A 23,594-nucleotide genomic window follows, 5' to 3' on the forward strand; every position below is an offset into this window, starting at 1 on the left:
AATTTAAATAGTTGATTTTAATATATAAAAATAGTTCTGTGGTTTTTTTTTTACATTTTATTAAAAGTTGCATGAATTTTGAGTTTGACTTTTAGCATTTGTTCTTTTAATTTATGACTGATGACATCTTGTTATCATTTTCTCTCTTTGTGAAATCATTTTGTACTTGTGATTATTTATATGTAGTTTTTTTTTGTTTGTTTGTTTTAAATTTTTTTTTTTTTTAACGTTTATTTATTTTTTTTTTGGGACAGAGAGAGACAGAGCATGAACGGGGGAGGGGCAGAGAGAGAGGGAGACACAGAATCAGAAACAGGCTCCAGGCTCTGAGCCATCAGCCCAGAGCCCGACGCGGGGCTCGAACTCACGGACTGCGAGATCGTGACCTGGCTGAAGTCGGACGCTCAACCGACTGCGCCACCCAGGCGCCCCTTTATATGTAGTTTTTAAAAGATTTTTTGGTGAGCAATTTTCCGTTTACGAATTGGGGGGAAGGTATAGAGATTCCCATCTGTTTTCTGTTCTCATATACATGTATGTAGTCTCCCTTATATATCTCTCACAAGAATGGTAGATTTTGTGGAGGCTAAACTTAAATAGATGCATGATAATCACCCAAACTCTAGTTTACCTTGGGGTTCACCTTTGTTCGTGTTGTACATTTGGTGGGTTGCAGCAGAAGTATAATAACATATCCATCATAATATCATCCAGGGTATTTTCAGTCCCCTAAAAATTCTCTGTACTCCTTACTTGTTCATCTTCCTATCTTGTCTCCCTCAACCACTGATGTTTTTATTGTCTTCATAGTTTTGCCTTTTGCAGAATGTTATATAGTTGGAATCCTACAGTATGTAACTTTTTTATATTAGCTTCTTTAACATTGTAACACACATTTAAGGTTCTCCATGTCTTTTCATGGTTAGCTCATTTCTTTTTAGTGGTGAATAATATTCCATTGTTTGAACGTACCACAGTTTATCTACTCAACTACTTTAGGACATCTTGGTTGCTTCTAAGTTTTGCCAGTGATGAATACACTTGCTTTAAATAAATTCTGTGCAGGTTTTTTATGGGCATGTTTTCATTCCTTTTGGGTAAATACCAAGGAGCATGATTTCTGGATCATCTGGTAAGAGTATATTTAGTTTTGTAAGAAATTGCCGAATTGACCTCCAGAATGGCATTTTACCTTTTCACTAGCAGTGTATGAGATTTCCTGTTGTCCCACGTCATGTCAGTATTTGGTGTTGTCAGTGTCCTGTATATTGGCCATTCTGATAGATGTGTGGTGGTATCTCATTGTGGTTTTAATTCACATCTCCCTAATGATGTATGATGTAGAATATCTTCTCACATGCTTATTTGCGTGTATATCTTCTTCAGTGAGGTGTCTATTAAAGTCTTTGGCTCATTTTTTAATTAGGATTGTTTGTTTTCTTATTTTTGAATTTTAAGAGTTCTTTGTATATTCTGGATAACTCCTTTATCTGATGTGTCTTTTGCAAATATTTTCTCCTACTCTGTGGCTGATCTTTTACTTATTGTGATACTATCTTTTGCTGAACAGAAGTTTTTAATTTTAATGAAGTGCAGTTTATCATTTATTTCTTAATGGGTTGTCTTTGGTGTTGTAGCTAAAAAGTCATCATCATGCTCAAGGTCATGTAGGTTTTCTCTTATGTTTTCTTCTGGAGTTTTATAGCTTGTCTTTTACTTTCAGGTCTTTGATCTATTTTGAGTTACTTTTTTATGACAGTTATAAGATATGTTGTCTTAAATTCTTTTTTTTTTTTTTTTTGCATATGGATGTTTATTTTTCCCAGTATCGTTTGTTGAAAAGAATGTCTTTGATTATGTGTAGTTTTTTGGAAGTTCTTGAATAGTGCATTTATCCCTCACAACTTACTTTGTTGCCATTTATAAATGGAATCTTTAAATATATTTAGGGATAACATTATAAATAGCCTTGAGCATCAGGCTTAAATTCAGTAAACAAATGACATTCTTTGTCCTACTTTTAAATCCAAGGGTACTTTCTCTTGAATAGCCTTAGCATCTGTGAATCTTTGTTCAGTTGGAGTTTTTATTTTTGGAAATTACCAGAACTTTAGTGAATAAAGTTTGTAATCAGTTTTGGGTAATACCATTTTGATGGAAAAAAAGTAGGTGACTGTAAAGAAAAGAGATTGATTTTCTTAACTGCAAAATTGCCTTTTGAAGGCAGTTTCAAAGGAGTTTGCTCTAGAGGCTTTATCTTTTCTGTATTTCCACTTTGTAAATCTTTTTATTGTGATACTTAATCACTGTTCTATGTTGTCATTACAAGTGTATTTTACTTATTTAGTTTGTGAGCATATTGAGGACAAACTGATACATCTTTGTGTAATTAAGGCCCAGTACATAGCTATGTAATTATTATAGAATCATGTGAAATCCCCCAAAATAATTTTGAATAGTTGTTCTTATATAAAACATGCACATAACCACGGAAAAAATAGGATGTTAAAACTCATTACTTAGTTGCATATTTAAAAGAATCTTTTTCTTTTCTTTTTCTTTTCATTTCTTCTCTTTTCTTTTTGAAAGAGACACATGTGAGTAGGGGAGGGGCAGAGAGAGAGGGAGACACAGAATCTGAAGCAGGTTCCAGGCTCTGAGCTGTCAGCACGGTTCCCAACGTGGGACTCAAAACCATGAACCATGAGATCATGACCTGCACTGAAGTTGGATGCTTAACTGACTGAGCTACCCAGGGGCCCCTAAAAGAATAATAGCCAAGTGTATGTTGCTCTACTGTGAACTAATGATGGGAAATTTTTAATCCCAAATTATTTTCTGGGGTGTAAACATGGAGCATGTTTGTGGGCTGTTTATTTTGTGAAGTGGTTACTTAAGAAATTCAAGTACATTTGCTATGTATGTAAATTTTGTGATTATTGTGTATGTTTAAACAATTTTTTGATAAAGCATTTCAAGCATTAAAAGTAGAAAGATTAATGAATTCCCTATCCTCATGCCCATCTTAGACATTTATCAACACATGGGCAGTTACGTTTTATCTATATGTTTTTTCACTTTTTCCCCAGTCTCTACTTACAGAATTATTTTGAAGTGTATTCTAGATATAGGATTTAATCTGTAAATAATTCCTCATGTGTCTGTAAAACATAAAGATTCTCTTTGTTAAAATATAACCATAATGTCCTTCTACCAAGTAAAAAATAAGCAGTAACTTAATATCATTAAATATCCAGAAAATATTAAGAATTACCCATTACCCATTTCTCTTTTCCTTCCTCATCCTTTTTTCTCTTTTCCTTTCTCCACTGTATTTCTGTTAAAATCAAGTTGAATAAGCTCTACATATTGAAGTTTTACCCACAGATTCTCCCAAACCCTCTTCCTTCCTCCCTTGCCCCCTTCTCTTATATGGGTTTTCTCTTACCCTTCATTTGTTGAAGGAACTCTGGGTTTTTTGCCCTTTAGTGTTTCTCACAGTCTCGAGTTTTTGCTTAGGTCATCTCCATGGTGTACTGTAACATTTTCTCTAGTCTTCTGATTTCCTGAAATCAGATTCAGGTTTGATTCCACCTCCATACAAGAATATTTCATAGATGGTGGTGTGTTTTTTTCTTTCAGGAAGCATATGATATCTGGTTTGTGTTCGTTCTCTCTCTCCCTTCCTCCTTCCCTTCTTCCTCTGCTAGACCTCTAATATATTAAGGATTGCAATATGGTGCTATTCTGATTCTATCATTTCTTCTTTATTATATGGAATATTTCCTTAAATAGAAATTAAATTTTCATAAACTTTCTGATTACCCTGATAAATGCTTAATTCTGTGCCACTTTTCAAACAGAGTTGCACCCTTTAAAGGTCATTAATGGAATTTAAAAAAAGTCTTCATATTTTCATGAACTCAAATATTTGAAGTGCTCCCGTCCACTGCAGTTACTAATTTTAGTGATGCCATCTTTAACCAATTAAAGCGTTTTCAGGTTGTCTTGAGTCCTTTTTTTAAAGTTTATTTGTTTGGGGGGCTCAAACCCATGAACCGTGAGATCATGCATGACCTGAGCCAAAGTCAAGAGCCTGACTGAACCACCCAAACGCCTCTCCTGAGTCCTTCTGACTTGTCCTCAGCAGTCTATAGTAGCTTTCTGGTATATCAAGGTGCGCAGGCCCAGTTTAAACTTATTTCCTGCCCCAGTCTTGGAATCAACCATTGCTTCAATAGCCCTGGTTTGCTTTAGTGGAACTGTCAACACTATTTTTCTACTGAAGCACACTATTAGATTTTCATTGTTATTGTTATTAGAGTTGCATACCAGTAATGATCCACAGTTGAATAACTGTACTGTAAAATCACTTAAAATAGTTTCTCTGTGTGGTTATTCCACATTAGTAGTATATAGTTAGGTTGATTTTACTTTGCTTTTGATGGTATAAACGTATTTATACCATTACAAAATCAGATCCACACAGCAAAGTATTTTTAGATGTCTAGTTCTTATAATTGTCTCCTCTACCTCCATTTTCTTCATTCCTCATAAATCATTTAAAAAAGTATCTGTATATACTTATATTAAAAAAATAAGCAAGTAGTTTTCAGTTTGAGGCTTTGAGTATTTATTGGAAGCCTGTCAGGACTATTCTTTGCTATACTGCCTCATCCACATTTTAAATAATTTTATGATTTTTCCTGTATAAGAGAAAGTGTTCAGTTAATACAGTCTTTTGTTTTCTTTTGTTTTCAATACTACAGTTACATCAAGACTCCAATTCAGTGATTCCCAGTGTATGGGCTGTGGGGATGAGAAGAGGGTCTGCAGCCTATAACGTAGTTTGTGTCCTGAATAAACAAATGCATATTATGAATGTACCTGCTATTGTTTTCAAACTGTGTATAGGTATGTGGTAATTGACAGTAATCTAGTTTAAAAAACAGTAATTTATTGTAGCTTGTATATTCATTGTCATTGGATGCTAGGAGTCCTGATTGTGTATAATTGTGTGGTAGTCTATGACCTTTTATAACTACTGCTCTAATAAAAAGTGAAGGGTTTGTTCAAGCGGTCATCTGTTTATTTGTATATAATTCATTCTTGAAAATCTGTAACAGTTGAACAATACACTTTTCTTGTAAGGGAGAAGGTTCTATTACCAGAGAACTAAAAATACACACCCCCGATTGGGAGAGGTAGGAGAAACTCCACAAGTATCCAGTGGCTGTTACCTTTGCAGGTTGGGTATTCAGCCATCTTGGAGACCAGGGTCATTGCCTGAGGTGTCTACCCTTTCCACAGGCCCTCTATCTCCCCTGGCTCAATACACCCGATCACAGTAGTCTTTAACTATCCTCCCAAGAATATACTAGGTATCTTAAGTAAGAGTGAGTGGAAGAGGATCTTTATTCCTGTGTCCCTGGAGTGTGAAAAGCGGGGTTTGGGACCAGTTGCCCCAGCAAATGTACTCATGATCCCTGTGTGGCTCCTCTTCTGTGACTTCCTCCCTGAAAAGGAAATAATAAGGTGGGATGCCGTGAGCATGTGTTGAGGCAGCCTAAGGAAAGCTTTTTTGTACATCTGTCTCGTGGAAGAACAAAGTCCAGCTTTTTGAGTGATTTTTGAGAGTGGGAATTTGGTATGGTTTGTACTAGAAAGAATGTATAGCTCTGCTTAAAGCCATAAGGTGAGGGGTGGAGGAGCACTTCAATTTAGGCTGCTTTTCCTTTTCACTTTTCCTAGACCTTCTTCCTTTCTTGCCATTTCCCCTTTCCCCTCCTTTTCTCCCTTCCCCTTTCCTTCCATCCCCTTCATTTTACTTCTCTAGTTAGTAAATTAAATAGTTACATAATTAGTGAACAACTTCTTTGTACCAGGCTTTGGTTAAATTATTATATAATGTTGAATAAGACAAGGTTCCATATAGTTACAATAAGGTCACCCTTCTTATGAGTACTTATTTTTTTTGTTAAGTAAGTAAAGTTTCATAAGAAGTAAGATTTCATAAGAAATCATATGACTTCTGTGACCCACATTGGCGCTGAAGTAGTATCAGTTTTAAGATTCTCATCCCTATCTGTCTGGCTGCCCTATGCCATATAATGTGTTCAGATATACCAGGTCATTATAACCCTGAGGGTGGTTGACCCATTCTAGTGAGACTTACATCACTGTCTGACGTCCATGTTGTGGGAGCTCTGACCATCTGTTTTTTATGTGATCTAAAATAAAATAGCTCTTTCCACTTAGTCCCATTCTCCTATAGCCAGGAGAATCTGGGTCTGGCTTTGCATTGAAATAGCTGTGTCATTATGAAGAAAGTTACTTAATCTATTACAGTTAGATTTGACTTGAGAGTCCACTTACTGTGCTAATGGGAACTTTGGATCAAAGAGAGTGATTTTACAGAGGTTATGCAGAATGTTAGTGGTAAACTGACTCTGTATTTTCTTTGTGTTCTTACTACTATATGATGCTACCTTTACTATCATAAGAGACTATGATGAGGAACAGATGAAATAAATATCAATAGGACTTGATAGGCATAAAACATTACAAGGAAAATTATTTCCACTTGCTTCCTGTTGTCAGAAGGCACTATCCTTTCTTGGTTCTTGAACATCTTGGAAGCAGGGGTCAGTTTTTATGCCTATGTGTCCCTGTGCTCAAAGCCACACTGATGTATGTGTATAGGTGTGAGGACATACTCATAAATTGAGACCCTTGAAATTCTTTCCGTTACTTACGTAGGGTATACATGGTTATGTTGATTTTCTAATAATAAAAATTATATACTTATATTCAGACCAGGGATTTATTATATTCATTACAAGACATTTTCTGACTAATATCTTGGGAAGCGTATTAAATTGATTAATTTTTGGATAAAGGGAAGCACTCGTTGATGATTTTAACATTCTTTTCTTTTTGTGATTTAACTTTAGGTAGTTGTCAGTGACAAATTTTAAGGTTTAATAAGGAGCTGGGATTTCCCTAGAATCAAATCTCACTTTTATACTTACTAGCTTGCATGACCTTGGGCAGTTTTTTATTTTAAGCTTCTTTGTGGCTTGGTTTCTCTCTTGCTAAACTAGGAATAATTGTGATTAAGGTAAAATTGAATACAAGACCACGGACTCATTTACTCCCCACAACAGCCACATAGGTGAGGAAATTAAGGCATTTGGTGATTACCCAACTAATAAATAGTAAAGGTGAGATTTGCACTCAGTCTAACTCCAGAGTCCATACTTTTGGGGCACTATGCTGTACTAAGTTCTTGATTACTTCATAAAATGTTCTGCGAAATAAATGAGATAGTATTTAGAATGTTTGGTACAGTTTTGGTTCTCAAAGCTTTTTGAATTTTGGAGTTGTGGAAAAGGTTTTGTGGACCTAGAGATTAAGGAAAATTATAAATAGATAGTTGTTCTTAGTTCTAAACAGTTCTGATAGCGTGTTAGAAATGAAAGAATCACAGAGATAATGGATCAGCATCTTCATTTTAAGAGTCTGTATTTAAGGTCCTTAAAGTTTGAGAAGCACTAGAGTAGATGATTTTGAAAATTTCTTCCAATGCCTAGTTGATAAGTCCTTGAGTTTAGGGAATCACATAGCATGGGTATTTTGGTGTTGATTATTGTATTTAGAGGAGAAAATGATAATATATCCAGTATTATTTTAATGTAAATCACTGTGATAGAGGTCTGTTTCTATTTTTTGGCTTCCATGGTAGGTCATTTCTTGAGGTAATTAATACTTATTTGAATTTGTAAAAAGTTTCTGATGTACAGAATTATCCTAAATTTTATTATCTTAGGAAATAATTAGAACTCAAGATTTTTATATGGTATAAGATTAGTTGTTTTTCTTAATCTCACCAAATAATAACATAATAATATCAACCAATTACATTATATCTGGGAACACTTGGAATAACATGAAACTTTCTAGTTTTGGACAATTCACTATTCTGGTGTTTCCATGAACAGTTTAAAATTTGACATTAACTATAAATGAGCCCCTGACTTGCTTGATTTGACATGCTTAATTTTATTAGTCTCTGGAATATAAAAATTTCTTCCACAATTAAAGGGTCTTTTCTTGTAGAATTTTAAAACTATGACAGTAATGTCTATTTTGTTCACCGTTAAGTCACTAGTGCCTGGCACATTGTGATAGATATTGAAAAGTGTTTGTAGAATGAATAATAATTTATTTTTTTGATCATTTTGCTACCATTTTCAAATGAGAAGAGACAAGATTCTGAAAACTTATGTTTTAGACATTCGAGCATCTACCACGTTAACTAACTGCTGCATTAAATAATCTTCCCCATATTAACTAACTGTAATTGTTCTTTGAAAATTTTTTTAATTGTGAGATGTATGATTCATATAGAAGAAATATTACATTTATTCAGTTTAATGCAAACAGTTGATTAAGAAATAGAACTCTACTGAATATTTGAGAAGCCTCCTGTGGGTTGTCCTCCAATTGCATGCTTCCTCTCTTTATCAACAGAGATAGCCAGTTTGCTTCGTTTCATTTTAAAACCTCTTAAAATATCCAAGCAGTAAGTTGTTTAGTTTTGACAAACTGACTAGCAAGCATAAATCTAACATTGTAAAGAAAGAATAATATTGTAAATATTAGGCCAGATCTCAATGGAGAAGGTAGATTGATTAAAGTATTTGGGTCATAGTCTGGTTTTAGCTTTCCTGAGAGTGTATGAGAACTCTTTGCAGGGAATTCAGTGGGTAAGGTTTTGAGTGAATCTTGGGAAATAGCATCTGCTTTCCATAGTTGGGCCTCTGGCTGTACTATAGTGTGGATCAGGTACTGGATGTTCAGCAGAAGGATTGGACTGCTTTTGTATTTTAAATCCCCATGGTTTACTTTCAGCTCTCAGAAGTCAGAAACCACTTCTGTAGGTGAAATAGTTTCCCCAGCTGATTCAGGGAGGAAATCATGAGGTCAGAGCAGAAACTTCATCAGTGGGTGTTCTGTCCTCTGGTTAAAAAGATAATAGTGGCCAGAATGAGGAAAAAGGATAATAAATACAAGCAAACAAGATTGAAGTAGCCTTATATAGAAGAAGAAATGTTTAAAATTTCCACAGGGTGACATTAAAGAGGATATGAATAAATGGAAAAACATTACTTGGGGTAGGAAGACTCATTATTATAAATTATACTTAAATAAATCTTTTTTAAGATTTCTGTTCATATGTCATCTAGCTGAAAGCTTCTTATATAGTCCTATATATATAACTTATATAGCAATCATATGTAATTGCTTTATTTTTCTCCATAGCACTTTTCCCTGGCTGATAAACTGTACATTTATTCATTACTTGTTTTTTCCCCTTCTGGAATGTAAACTTACGCAAATGTGTAAATTTATGAGAGTATGCTTATTGCTCTCTTTTCTAGAAAGTAGCCTTATGAGGATATGTTTTATTCCTTGTGGTTTCCCCAAGCACCTTCAGCTTATAGCACATAAGAAACATTCATTGACTGAGGAATGAATGAATAAATAAAACTGTTCTTTCTCTCATAATCCATAGAACTTACTGTCTATTCCAGTTTTTTGGTCATTAATTTTGTTCACTTTAGCATCTTATAATGCTTTCTATTATTTTCTTTTGGTTCAGTGTCTAATTGTTTCATTCCTGTAAGACATTCTTCTCTGTGCTCCTTGATGGCAGGAATGGGACAACTGCATCCTTTGTAGACCTCACAGTGCAAGGCAAATGCATGTAGGAACTTACTGAATTGAATACGTTTATTTATTCGTAAGGACTTAAATTGCTAAAATCCAGTTTGCCTTCAACAAAAGGAGTATTTTAAATATATAATACAGTATAATTCTAAACAAAACAGGGGTTTTTGTTTATTTTTAAGGATTGAGAATTTTGGAAATGTTTTTTGAGCTCATGGTATATTTTGGTAACTGAAAATTGGAAGTTGTGCAATTATAATTTTATAAATTTCTATGTAAATTTGAGTAAAATTTTCAGTGAGATGTGGATTTCTTACCTTGAAATTTTAAGTTTTAAAAAATGTTGTTATACTGTATTTCTGTTGGAACTTAGTTTTAAGATGAAATACTCTAAACATGTATAACTTTGGAGGCTATTTAACCTTTTATATATATGTGTGCATATGTAAATGTTTTTATAAATACTTTTTTTTATCATTTCTCATGCCAGCATATCATTCAACAGTTTGTGTAATGATTGCTTTTGTGGTTTTACATTGCCACTAGATTTTTAAAAAATCATTGCTGATGTACTATAAATCCCTTTCTACATATAGATTCTGTATATTGTTTCTTAGAGATAAGTCTCCAAGAATGTAGTTAACATTTTCAAAAACAAATATGTAACAAATACTGCAAATAGTACTGTATATGTTGAAAGGATGTAAAAGTTTTGTTTGTTCTTTTCTAATTCATATGGAAATTTATTTATTAAAAATTATTTTCCTTTTCTTTATTTCAGACCAGTCTATCCATATGGGGATGGGGAAGTCTTGGCATTGTCCTTTCTCTAATAACCTTTGGACCCTTTGTAATATTTTATTTGGCATTTTATATCCTCTGCTTTGTGGGTGGGTAAGTATTCTCAAAGATAATCTTATAATTGCTATGTCATACTCTGTTGTTAAAAATTGAAACAAATGACCATGAGACCTCAAGAAGAAGAAAAAAATGACCATGAGAAATGGAAGTATGGTTTGTGAATGCTCTTTTTTGCAAATTATTTTTTACCAAAGTTAAATGAAATAAAATTAAGATACCTGATAAAATAAAAGCAATGTAATGGGGACACCTGGGTGGCTCAGTTGGTTGAGCATCCGACTTTGGCTTAGGTCATCATTTCCCAGTTCATGAGTTCGAGCCCTGTGTCGGGCTCTGTGCTGACAGCTCAGAGCCTGGATCCTGGTTTGGATTCTGTGTCTCCTCTCTCTCTATCCCCCCCCCCCCCCCCCATTCGTGCTTGTGTGCGCTCTCTGTCTCTCTCTCAAAAATAAACATTAAAAAAAAAAAAGCAATGGTGATTGTAATTTGTATCAGAAATATGCGTAATCATTTTCAAAAAGCTTTCAATTTCCAATGATATAAACTTTTTGTATAATTTGACAGTTTTAAAGATTTTTTATTCCTTTTGGTGTTACTACTTTTTAGGAGTGAAAAAATTTTAAATCTATTAATAAGTTATATTGAGATGATTCAAGTTTTATATAGTATAGAAGATACTGTTTCATTGATTAGACTTCAAACAATGTTAATTTCCCTTTGGGAATGCTGTTACTTTGTTATAGAAAATTCAAACAACCGATTTTGCCTTTTTCTCTTCATGTTTGTTTGGTTAACAGTGTTTATGCTTTACCTTGAATTGATAATCCTTTACAAGAGAGGTTTCAGTCATGATTTAGTATAGCTTCCTATATGGAGCATTTGGTATCAGATGTGAGTTGTATATGAGAAAATCTATAGAAAACAGAGGTAGATGCTTGTTATTTAGATACTCAAACCAAGGTCGCTTAGCTGAGTATTTTGTTGTTACTATGTGTGTGTGAATGTACATATATGTTTGTGTGTGTGTCTGTATTTTTAAGATACATTTATGTAATTGTGGAATGAATACCTTTGAGTTCTTTTTTTTTTTTTTAAGTTTATGCATTTTGAGAGAAAGAAAGCAAGCACGGGCACCAGTGTGGAGGGTGGGAGAGGGAGAGAATCCCAAGCAGGCTTCTGGCTGTCATCGTGGAGTAGGCTGACATGGGACTCAAATTTTCGAACCGTAGTAAGATCATGACTGAGCCAAAGTCAAGAATTGGGTGCTTAACTGACACAGCCACCTAGGCACACTCTTGAGTTCTTTTTAAAAAATCTTTTGAGACCCCAAATATTTGGAAGAGCTATTTGAACCTATAGGTTTAGAGAACTTAGCTGAATTGAATAGCATATATAAACTGTGTCCTGAGAGACCGTGTAAGATACTCAGGAACTGACTTCTAAATGTACATAACACCACCCACCTCTTTCACAATAGGGTTTGAAAGTTATGTGTAGCCATTTTATAGGGAGTGCACCCACTGTTTGTAGAACAAGTGAGAAATCAAACATTTACCTCAAGGACTATTCCTAAAACTATATTTCAGATTGAATATTTTCATCATTATTGCTTAGATATGATACTATATACTGAAGCAATTAGACATAAGCCATAGGAATTAGATAAGTAAAATTTTGAATATCTTTGTTGATGATAAAGATGACTGAAGACTTTATAGGTCTACAGCCTTCTTTGCTTCATAAATTAGACTTCTTTGTTACAAATTAAGACCAGAGCAGCATGGTTGCATAACTATATGGTTGCACCTCTTCTCTATAGGCTCATAATTGATTTTACCGATTGGAAAGGAGACTGTTTTGACATGTTTCTCTGAAAAGGAGAGATTTCTTCTGTTCACTAAATGAATAAAACTTTGGCAAAAGTGATGGAGAAGGATTTCAGAATATTTTCCAATATTTCATAAATGGAGGAAATTGCAACTTTATTTGTCAGCAGGAGCTCTAGGATCCTTTGGAAGGTGGAGGAGTGGAGAATCATTTCTCTTACACGAAAGTGCTCCATATAAAGTTTTGGAAAAGGGGAAGGGTGATGAGTCCATTCATTTCAGAGTCATGGTAACTTTTCTTGTTCCCTTTGTGTGTCTGCAGATTTATCAAGAAGTAATCTCAAAATATTTTTTAGACACTTCTAAAGTTCTGTAAATTTTTAGATAAGATGGAATTTTGAAGGGTGTGTGAAGGCCACTAAAACTCTTTGGGTAGATAATATGAAGAGTCACATGGTAGGGTCTGAAATCCTAAGTTGGTATTGTATCATAAATTGATCAGATGTTCTGTCCCAGGTTGTTGATCTCCATGAAATTCCCTGCTATAGTAAGGGAACTTTAACTTAAATACTAAGGGCCTCCCAAAATTGTCTCAGGGGGTTAGTTAATTAAGCATTTCTCAATTAACTCTGTTATGGTCAATGAGTACCATAATTCCTGAATCACATCTTTCCTATTTTGTCTTTACAAAGAATGATTGTCTTTTCTTTAACTTTGTATGGTTTAATGCTTTATGAATTGTAAGAACGAAAATAGGTTTTTAAATATCAATCTTAAGTAAAATAATTACATTCCATATACTAACCATTTCTTAATTTTAGTGCTTTTTTATTGTGCAAGTTTTTAAAGTTATTTTTTCCCCTTAAAAATGCAAGTTTGAGAGGAATTAATACATTTCCTATGGCAACCACCTTTTGTTTTTGTTCTGCAGTTTGCCCTTCTACATTGTTGCTAGTGTATATATTTTGCTTATAGTCAAAGCTAATTCCTTATTTTCTAATAAAAAGAAAACTTTTGGAAGGAAGATCATTTAGGGAATTTTTTGTGTGTTTTTTAAAAAAATTTTTGGGGATGCTATTGATACTATATTATGGGCTATTTCATGTAGTTCTGTTGTATCGGATGATACAGTCATTTTAGCATCGGATTTTACTTAAACCTCAAGGCTGAAACTATTAATTAGGTTCTTTGTAAGATCAAACTGTTCCTTCTCTTACTTTCCTACTATCATACTTTGGACAAAGGTTAGTGTTTTATCAGTCTGTTTCATGATAATATTTTTGTTAGCACTGTTAACTTAATGTAAGCATTTTATTGTGTCTGTAAATGTACATATCACTAGATAAAACTGAAATATGGGGCCAGCTTGATTCTTACTAATAATAGCAGATGCAAGACAGGTGAAATTTTTGGTAATTCTGAGGCCAGCCCTTTTAAAAAGAAACAAAAATAGAATTGATGACATGGGCTCATATAACTTGTTTTTCTCCACTCCCCTTTCTGCGTTTGTGGTGCTTATACTAAGGAGCAGATAGCCACAGAAAGCAGAGAACTTTGAAAATCTTCCTTTCAGTAGTTGAGGCTGACCATAGTTAATTTTTCACAATTCCCTTGTCACCACAGCCTTTGAATCATTGGAAGATTACTCCAAGATCATTGTAAAGTTAGAATTTGATGTTGTTTTTTTTTATGGATTTCCTATGTACTTAGTGGTGCTGAGATTTAAGTGGTAAATTTTAAATATAGAAAATATTGATAACGTTTAGTAAATACAGTAAAGCAGTTCTAAACCAGTTTTTGTCTTACCGCAACTCTGTAATTATTTCAAAACAATTAGCCTTCGGGATATATTTATATGTATCTTTAATTTCCAGTCTGACTTTAAACTATAAATTAAATCTCTTTTTTTCCTGTATAGCCTTTATTTATTTTATTTCCATGGTGGAAATTATATTACTATCTCACATTTATCAGTTAACTACAGAAACGTGTGATTTTAGCTATGGATTTAGATCCTATTTGTCTTTGGTTAGCTAACCTACTTACTTATTGAGGGCTGACTTTCCTAAAGTTTGAACTTGTTGCCTGGGATTCTTTATGAAGTATATTGTATAAAAACTTTGAAAGGCACTCTTGTGTAAATTCATAAAATATTTATAGTTGTTTTAAACTTCAGAACATAACAAAATTGTCAGTTACTTGCCTTGCCAAAGTCAAAAACTGACTTTTTAGTGAATGACAGGGCATCTATTAAACCTGAAAAATACATTTGGTAATAGATGTGTTAACTTATAATAAAATTTTATTTTTGTATCTAAAATTAATTTTTCCCCCAGGGGTTTTGTGGTTACTCTCCTGTTTGGAAAAACAAACTCAGAGAAGTACCTAGAACAGTGTGAACACTCATTTCTTCCTCCAACATCCACTGGGATTCCTAAGGTAAATAGAATAAAGGAATGTGTGAAACCTCAAAGTCCTTTTCTATGCGGTGATGATAATGTGATCACCTGTATATGGCTTGGCAGATTTTCCTGTAATTCACTAATGCTCACTGTCAATTTATGGGAAACTTCCTGATCATGCTTAGAAAATGCATTTTTATTTTTTTTAATTTTTTTTTTTCAACGTTTATTTATTTTTGGGACAGAGAGAGACAGAGCATGAATGGGGCAGGGGCAGAGAGAGAGGGAGACACAGAATCGGAAACAGGCTCCAGGCTCTGAGCCATCAGCCCAGAGCCTGACGCAGGGCTCGAACTCCCGGACCGCGAGATCGTGACCTGGCTGAAGTCGGACGCTTAACCGACTGCGCCACCCAGGCGCCCCAGAAAATGCATTTTTAAAAGATTACTTGGAAAACTTTTTTAATGTTAGATGTTAAAAAGTGGAAATGCAAGTTTTAGGAAAAGATAGAAATTTGGGCCCTCATCCTGCTATCTTAACATAAGATTTCAAAATTTGGAATGAAGTAAATTACATAGAAACTGGAGAAAAGAAAATGGGCACTTTTCTTTAACTGACTTGGAAAATACAGCTTGCAGTTAGGCTATGCAGTATCTATAATTTTAATAATTTAGGCCCAGTTTTATACATATATATATGTGTGTGTGTGTGTGTATATATATATATATATGTATATATCCAACATCTTGAATGTTGGTATATTTCTATTTTTTATATCATAACCTATAAAAATAAATTGGAATTCAGTATTATAAATAAGCTTCAGATTTGCATTGCCTTCAATTGTTGGGTATTCAGGATGGTTTGTCTCATCTTGTTAGAAGAGAGACAAATGGTCTGGAGTTGATACCTATATTTTAACTTTACATTTATTAACTTGTCCATTATGTGCTAAGATGTAGGAGATGCAGAGATAGTAATATACAGTATTATTTTATATTACTGAAATAAAAGAATTTCACCCCATCCTAGTAACTTTCATATTAATAATTTTTTTTCTTCTAATACTTAACATTTAAAATCTCTTTGAGACTTTCTTCTGCCCTCCTTTAGAATTCCTGTTAATACGTATTCTTTTGAGTTTGCTCACAAATCTTTTCGAGGAAATGAACCTTTTCTTTTTGGATTGTTTCTTAGCCATCCATTACTTTTCATTCATTGGAATGGTACATAATATAGGATGGGAAATATGTTAAAAATTAATATCCTAAATGGAAATAATAACAGTCAAGACTAGCTAAGTCTTATAATCTGTTTTTAGTACATCATATAAAAAGAGTGATTTTCATTTGCTATTTCTAAAATGATTTATAAGTATGTTTTATGAAAAAAGTCTTAGCAGTTGCATGTTATAATTTGAAGCCTATGTTTTATATATATATATTTGTGCTTTGCTATTTGTTCATATTTTTAATAAGAGTGTCCCACTGATTTTCACTGTTTTTCCAGTCCACTGATCTTTCTGAAGACTACAGAGAAAGAGAGGAATTCATTTTCTTTAGTTGCTAAAAATCATCCTTAAATAAAGTTAATTAAAATATATTCATTTGGCAGCTGTGTATATAGGCTGGGAAGGGAGAAGAGGAGAGTTTAATAAAGACAATTATTAATTTGACTCACCTGAAACACTAACTTAGGGCTTTGAAGTTTAATTGAAATACAGCAACAATATCTTTTCAGTTTTCTCACATTATAAATAATATTTGCTGATTTTTTTAAAAATTTTTGAGGATAACAATAGAATTTTTTCCTGGGTGTCTAACTTTGTTAGAGAAACTTTGAGAGCTGGTGTTTGGTTTATACCAGAGCCTTAAGAAATAAGGCTATTATTGACTGACTTGAAGATGACAGGAAAGTTACAATGAATATTCAGTTAGAAGTGAACTATAGAGATTTTAAATTAAGAAACTGTGCAGTAACAGGTCACGATCTCGCGGTCCGGTCCGTGAGTTTGAGCCCCGCGTCAGGCTCTGGGCTGATGGCTCAGAGCCTGGAGCCTGTTTCCGATTCTGTGTCTCCCTCTCTCTCTGCCCCTCCCCCGTTCATGCTCTGTCTCTCTCTGTCCCACAAATAAATAAACGTTGAAAAAAAAATTAAAAAAAAAAAAAAAAAAAAAAGAAACTGTGCAGTAAAATGTTATTATTTTCTTTAAGTGCTTAGAAGAAATGAAACGAGAAGCCAGGACTATAAAGATTGATAGAAGATTGACAGGTGCCAATATAATTGATGAACCTCTCCAGCAAGTGAGTTTTCCTTTGTGGTATTTGCATACCTTGTATTGTGTAATAAGGTTTATTTCTTTTGAAAATACTAGGAAATATTTTTTGTTATATATGTAATATGCTGGAAATTTATTATGCTGTCCTTGGATCCTGTATTTAAACATGGTACCTTATTTGAGAAATCATTCATAATGAAGGGGTTTATGTAATATTCAAGCCTTTTGTTTGAATTTGCGTTTAGAAAAAATTTTCTTTGATAATGTTTCTAATTATTTTAAAGTTAAAATGCTCTTTAGCTGATGAACAAGCTTGGTGGTTTGGTAAATCAGATATTTTTTTCCTATTGTTTTTTAAATGGATATACCTGATTTGATTAAAAAATATTTAAAAATTAGATTACAAATTTTTTTTCTCCTCCCAGCTATTTTTCATTGATGTTTATTTAATTATATGATTATTATGTGTACTTTAAAATTCTAACATTTGTTTTGTAGATGAGCCATATTTAGTGTACCTGATTTTCAAAACTAATACACATCAAGTTGTATTATTTGCTATTTATAGGCTGCTTTAATACTGTTGCAGTATCCAAGGTCCTAGAATTAAGTGAACTCCTTTGTCTTTTTTGGTAATTTGACTGCAGTATATTTGAAGATATAATCTTGGAAAAGAGGTTTCTTTTTGAGAATTAGGGTCATTTGGTATTATTTTGCACCTCATTCCATTGAACTAATTAAACTCTTGATTGTATCATGGCACTGAAAATTTATGTTTTTTGCAGACTCTGTCTTTACCTGAATATGGGTGGGGATTGACCACAGATAAGGCAGTTTTTTTTAAATCACAGTTTAGTGTGTAGAGAGTAAATATAAATTGATAAAAAATCCTTTCAGGTTTTAATTCGCCACTGATCCTTTTTAAATCCTAAAGCTGTATTTTTCCCCAATATTTTTGTTTTAGGTTATCCAGTTTTCCTTGAGGGATTATGTCCAGTACTGGTATTATACACTAAGTGATGATGAATCTTTTCTTCTTGAAATTAGGCAGACTCTTCAAAATGCACTCATTCAATTTGCTACTAGGTAAGGTCACTGTTTGATGCAGAAAAATTTAAAATATATTGTTTATACCAGTAAGGAAAATGACTTTTAAATGGAAGGGGGAAATTCATTATTAAAAGGTAAGTAGAGGGCTTCTGGGTGGCTCAGTTGGTGAAGTGGCCAATTTCAGTTCAGGGCATGATCTCAGGGTCCGTGAGTTCGAGCCCCACGTCGGGCTCTGTGCTGACAGCTCAGAGCCTGGATCCTGCTTCAGATTCTGTCTCCCTCTCTCTCTGTCCCTCCTTCCTTCTCACTCTGTCTCTTTCTCTCAAAAATAAACATTAAAAAAATTTTTTTAAAAAAGGTAAGTAGAACAGTAGTTATTATTGTGAGATAACGCTCGGATTATAGAACTGGAGCTCTAAAAACCTATACTTCTTTAACTTTAACTTTTATATTTACAGGATGTTGATCTTGATTAAGCCTTGATTTCTGTCTGGATGTAGGTTTCTTCATCCAGGTCTGGTCATGTGACTTTCACCCCACTTATTGAGAATACCTTTTTTTCCCCCCTCTTATCCAGATACTCTGTTTTATTTTAGTGCCATGGAAGTAGTTTCAGTATAACTACTCTTTTACTTTTGACATGTACCTAGTAGAAGTGCTTTTAGGGGGAGAAGAAACCAAAGGATCATTAAGTCAGTGGAGAATATTCAGTTTATTTTCAGAAGGGAGTGTAGTTTGATGAGTTTGCTTTAACAAATTTTTAGGAGATACACTAAATTTCTTACCTTACAAAACTTGCTTATATACTACCTTTCGTATGACAAAATATTTTGGTCTCTATTGTATTGAAACTACTTGATTTTTTGGGTGGCCATTTCATATCCAGAAATTACTTATTTTTGAAAGAAAGGATTTTATGTTTGGATGAGTTTGCATTTTTTAAAATTTTTCATTGAAGGATTTTGTTACCCACTCCACACACAGATTTTCCTACCAGCCTGTAGCCTCAAGGCAGGAAGTTGCATGCCTTGGCCTTCAGTACACTTTCAAATCTGAAGGTGTTGTTTTTCAGCCAACCCCTCTTCTTCCCCACTTAAATTCTTGAAATACAATCTTGTACTTCTGACAGTCTTGGAGAATTAGAGCTTTGCCCTGGGGCTTGTATGGCATTTTCATCTCTGTGCACATAGATGTTTCCAGCTCATGCTACCCTGTCAGGACTTTTCAGCTGTAACTCATTTAATCCTGAGCTTCAGAGTAGGAGCTTAGTTCCTCAGCCTCAGGTCACTGGGGAGGCCTGCAGTAATGTGTATCGTTTGAATAATAACCTTACATGTAGAGATAGATCTGAACTCCTTCTCCCTCAGTGTTAACAGCAAACATTTGCCCAGTAGCCAACCATCATTACAAGTGTACGCTCCCTGTGGAACACCAAAAATAAGGTATGATTAAAAAGTCAGAGATTGGATTTTATCTCCTTTATTTCATATATATAACATTATTGAGTATTGGGTATTCATTCTTTCAGGTAACTCTTCCGAATCAGTCATTCACTACTTTCTATAGTAACATCATCCTAATGACTTTTTTTTTTCTTCCTTTGGAAAGGTAGAAATAAGAGTCCATTATTGATGTATCTGACTGCCTAAGTATGTATTGAAATCTAACAAATTTTAGACCTGGAAAGAACTTTGAACTAGTAATTGGGAGACTTGAGTTTGCATTCTGCTCTACTACTTAGCTATGGAACTATTAACAAGTATTTTAAACTTTTTGAATCTTTGTTTTTCTCGTATGTGAAATAAGCATAATCATACCTTCCCTGTTCTGTGTTCCTTACAGGGTTATTGTTGGCATCAAATTTATTTAATTCATTCAACTAATATTTTGTGCCTACTTTGTACCAACCAGGTGCTGCAGATACTGCAGTGAATAAAACAGAATCCCCATTTGATGGAATGTAATAAAAATAACACTTGTGAAAATGTTTTTAAAGTTGTGAAGGAATTTGAAATTTAAATTTTTAACGCCCTCCAGCATTTATAATTTCACAGATGAGGAAGCTAAGGTCCAGAAAGATTGATTAGTCCAAGATTATCCACAGTCTAGTATTCTTCTTTCATTCCCTACCAGATATGTCATAATTTAGATTTTTCATCTTAGGAGTGCCTTGGTGGCTCAGCCTGTTAAGCAGCTGACTTTGGCTCAGGTCATGATCTTACGGTTTGTGAGTTCCAACACTGCATTGGGCTCCCTGCTGACAGTGTGGAGCCTGCTTGGGATGCTTGCTCACTGGCTCTCTCCCCCTCCCCACCCTCTCTGCCTCTCTCTGTCCCTCCCCCACTCATGCTCCCTATCTCAAAACAAAAACAAAAACAAAAAAAAAAAAACTTTAGATTTTCATCCTAATTTCCCCCCCTTTTTACCTCTCATTGCACTACTTTCCCTGTTTTTGATCCCCCAAACCACCTTTTCTTTACCCTTCATGTAATAAATTGTTTTGTTTTTATTCTTTTCCTCCTTTTGTAACATTGTATGCTATCAAGGTGAATATTTGGGTGATTGCAGAAAGAGTCAGGTTTCTTTCATCCTGGACTGACCTGAATTTATATCTTTGCTTTCTCATTGACCTTAAGTTTTTGGACAAATAAATCCTCTCCTTTTGAACCTTAGTTTCCTCATTTGTAATAGACTGATAATAACGAAGTTACTTTTGAGGCTGTTTTCAGGGTAAAAATGATACAAAGTCAAGTCCCTGGTATTTAGTAAGGTTCAGTAATTGTGTCATCCATGTGAATGACTTTATTTTTGTTCTATGTTGGCTTTTTCTTTTACTACTAAAAGGTATGTCTTACAGAGTCTCCATGATTGTTTTCAATGATAGTATGGACATTAGGTCTGTTTGCAGTCATTTGAATACTACTTTGTTCCTTGTTCTGTGCTGTCTGTTGTTTCTGGAGCATGTAACAGGAGCATTAAGTTATTGCCTCTACCCTTCAAGGTACAGTCTTGTATAGGGGCCCATGAAGCCCTGAAAGTGTATGCACAACTGTTTTTTTTTAATTGGGTGATTACAGATTTCATTTTAAAAAGGGCCTGTGAACCCAGAAAAAAAAATTTGAAGCCCTCCATTTTGGTGGTCATATTTATTCATTACCTTGAGGAAACAATTACAGAGTATCGGCATAAAATGTAAAGCTAATTTTGAGACACAGTAGGAAGAAAAGACATATGAAGAGTCTGGAGTCCTGATTTTGAGCTTTAATGCTATTATTAAGCTGTAAGACCTTGAATGAACAGAATATATAAATTCTTTGAGTCTGGTGATAACTCATATCTACTTATCAGGTTGTTAGGTTTAAATGACATCACGTGACATCACATGTGAGAGAGGACCTTGTATTAACATTAGTATCTATTACTCTAGTAGCAGTTTAGGGATGGAACCTTCATGGAGCACACTTGAGTTCTCTGTGGTAGAACCTGGGTGTGAACTAGGCTGGAACTTTAGGGGATGAATCTGTGATAACCTTTGTATTTTTATTCCTCTTTCAAATAAGATATTATGATACAGCACTGAGAGCTCTGGGATATCTGTATTACAGTTGTACCTGTACCATTGAGTTATAGTGTACTTAAGATTTCTTACCATTTATGTAAAATAATAACATTTGTAGCAAACTCAGAATTGTGAGGGGCAAATGAGATGATGTTCAGAAAGCATTTCATGGAATATTTATCAGCCAATAAGTGGTATTTTGAGCAAGTTACTTGACTTTCTCTGTTTCAATCTCTGCATCAGTAAAATGGGATAATTATCCCATGGGGTTATTGTAATGTTTATATATGGTACTAGTGCATGTAAAATACCACAGGATTGGTATACAGTAAATGTTCAGTGTATGTTAATTTAATTTTTGTATGTAACTTAATTTTTGCTACTTACTGTGTTCCTAGAATATATACACAGATTCTTTTACCTTTGTTTGGGGGGGAAGATCAAATTAAAGCACTAAGATATAGAGCAACAAAGTAGTCATTTGTGTGGTATTAAAAGCAATTTTTTTTTAAAGTTTATTTTGAGAGAGAGAGAGGGTGCACAGGAGTGTGGGAGGGGCTTAGCACAGAGCCCGATGCAGGGCTTGATCTCATGACTCTGGGATCATGACTTGAGCTGAAATCAGAAGTTGGATGCTTAACTGCCTGAGCGAGCACCCAGGCGTCCCAAGAGCAATTTTTATGTAGAGGTAGAATGGACCAGAGTAACTAATGAAGACCTCTTGTGGATTAAGGTTAAAACTGGTCTTCAAGAATGGATATGTGGGATAGAGAGAGGGATGAAGGATGTGTTAGGAAAGAGCAAAGTTCTGAGAAGGGCGATAAGGTTAGTGTAGTAGAAGCCATAGGGAAATACAAGTGGTCAAGTAACCTAGTTGCGCTCAAAGGTAAAATATGGCAACTGTGTTCCTCCACCTCTGTTCCCCTTAACCCCAAGGTTAGTAGAAAAGAGATATATTCTAATGCCACGGCTGTGTTCTTCCTAAAGCATTTTCCTGTGGGAGGAGGAGGTATGGCTATGTATGTTCCAGGATTCAGTGGATACTAATGATAGCGCTCTTTCTGGAATGATGGGAGATATGTTCTGATTATTTAGCCATTTTTCTCACAACCTTTGTCATAGAAGTAATAGATCATGTGTTCCTAGACTCCTCCAAAAGGGAAGCACAACTCAGATAATGGACATTTGTATCAGTAAAGTTGTACACTCTTTTGCCTTTTTCTATTCTTTGCCATTTGAAGACTTAGCTTAAAACTGACCTTAATCAGGGGCACTTGGGTGGCTCAGTCAGTTAAGCGTCTGACTCGGCTCAGGTCATGATGCCATGGCTCATAGGTTCGAGCCCTTTGTAAGGCTTTGTGCTGACAGCTCAGAGGCTGGAGCCTGCTTCGGCTTCTGTGTCTCCCTCTCTCCCTCTGCCCCTCCTCCGCTCATGCCCGGTCTCTAATATACATAAACAATAAAAAATGAAGAAAAACAGACTTTAATTAAAAAAATGATTATTGTCCTATTTACTACAGTACAGCAAAAACAAGCAGGATTATTTATTTATTTGTTTACTTATTTTAAAGATTTCATTTTTAAGTGATCTCTAGTGTTGGGCTCGAACCCACAATCCTGAGATCCAGTGTTGCATGCCCCAACAGCTGAGCCAGCCAGGCGTCCCAGGAACCGTTAAGTATTTAAAAGAAGGGAAAATAACTTAATGTTTTTACATATGTAGACTAGAACAGGGGTTGTTAATTGTATATTATATAATTCACATATCACAGAATTTAACCACTTAAAGTCAGTGGCTTTTATTTATGGAGTTATGCAATCTTCATCACAGTCATTTCAAGAACACGTAAATGACCCACAAGAAACCTTGTATCTACTGTCATTCA

At 34.4% G+C, this 23,594-nt stretch overlaps 1 protein-coding gene across 2 annotated transcripts in view; it reads left to right on the top strand.

The window, feature by feature from the left end:
• The window catches only part of SNX13 (sorting nexin 13), a 136,634-nt gene that overhangs the window by 33,778 nt on the left and 79,262 nt on the right, over positions 1-23,594 (top strand). For both annotated transcript variants that reach the window (XM_040472506.1, XM_040472507.1), the window contains exons 2-5: positions 10,514-10,626; positions 14,756-14,858; positions 17,035-17,124; positions 18,064-18,185. In XM_040472506.1, the coding sequence (XP_040328440.1) occupies positions 10,514-10,626; positions 14,756-14,858; positions 17,035-17,124; positions 18,064-18,185 (428 nt within the window). The remainder of the gene's footprint in view (positions 1-10,513; positions 10,627-14,755; positions 14,859-17,034; positions 17,125-18,063; positions 18,186-23,594) is intronic.

The sequence above is a fragment of the Herpailurus yagouaroundi genome, unplaced genomic scaffold, assembly GCF_014898765.1.
Source record: "Herpailurus yagouaroundi ecotype Mexico unplaced genomic scaffold, PumYag 100, whole genome shotgun sequence".
Taxonomy (NCBI): domain Eukaryota; kingdom Metazoa; phylum Chordata; class Mammalia; order Carnivora; family Felidae; genus Herpailurus; species Herpailurus yagouaroundi.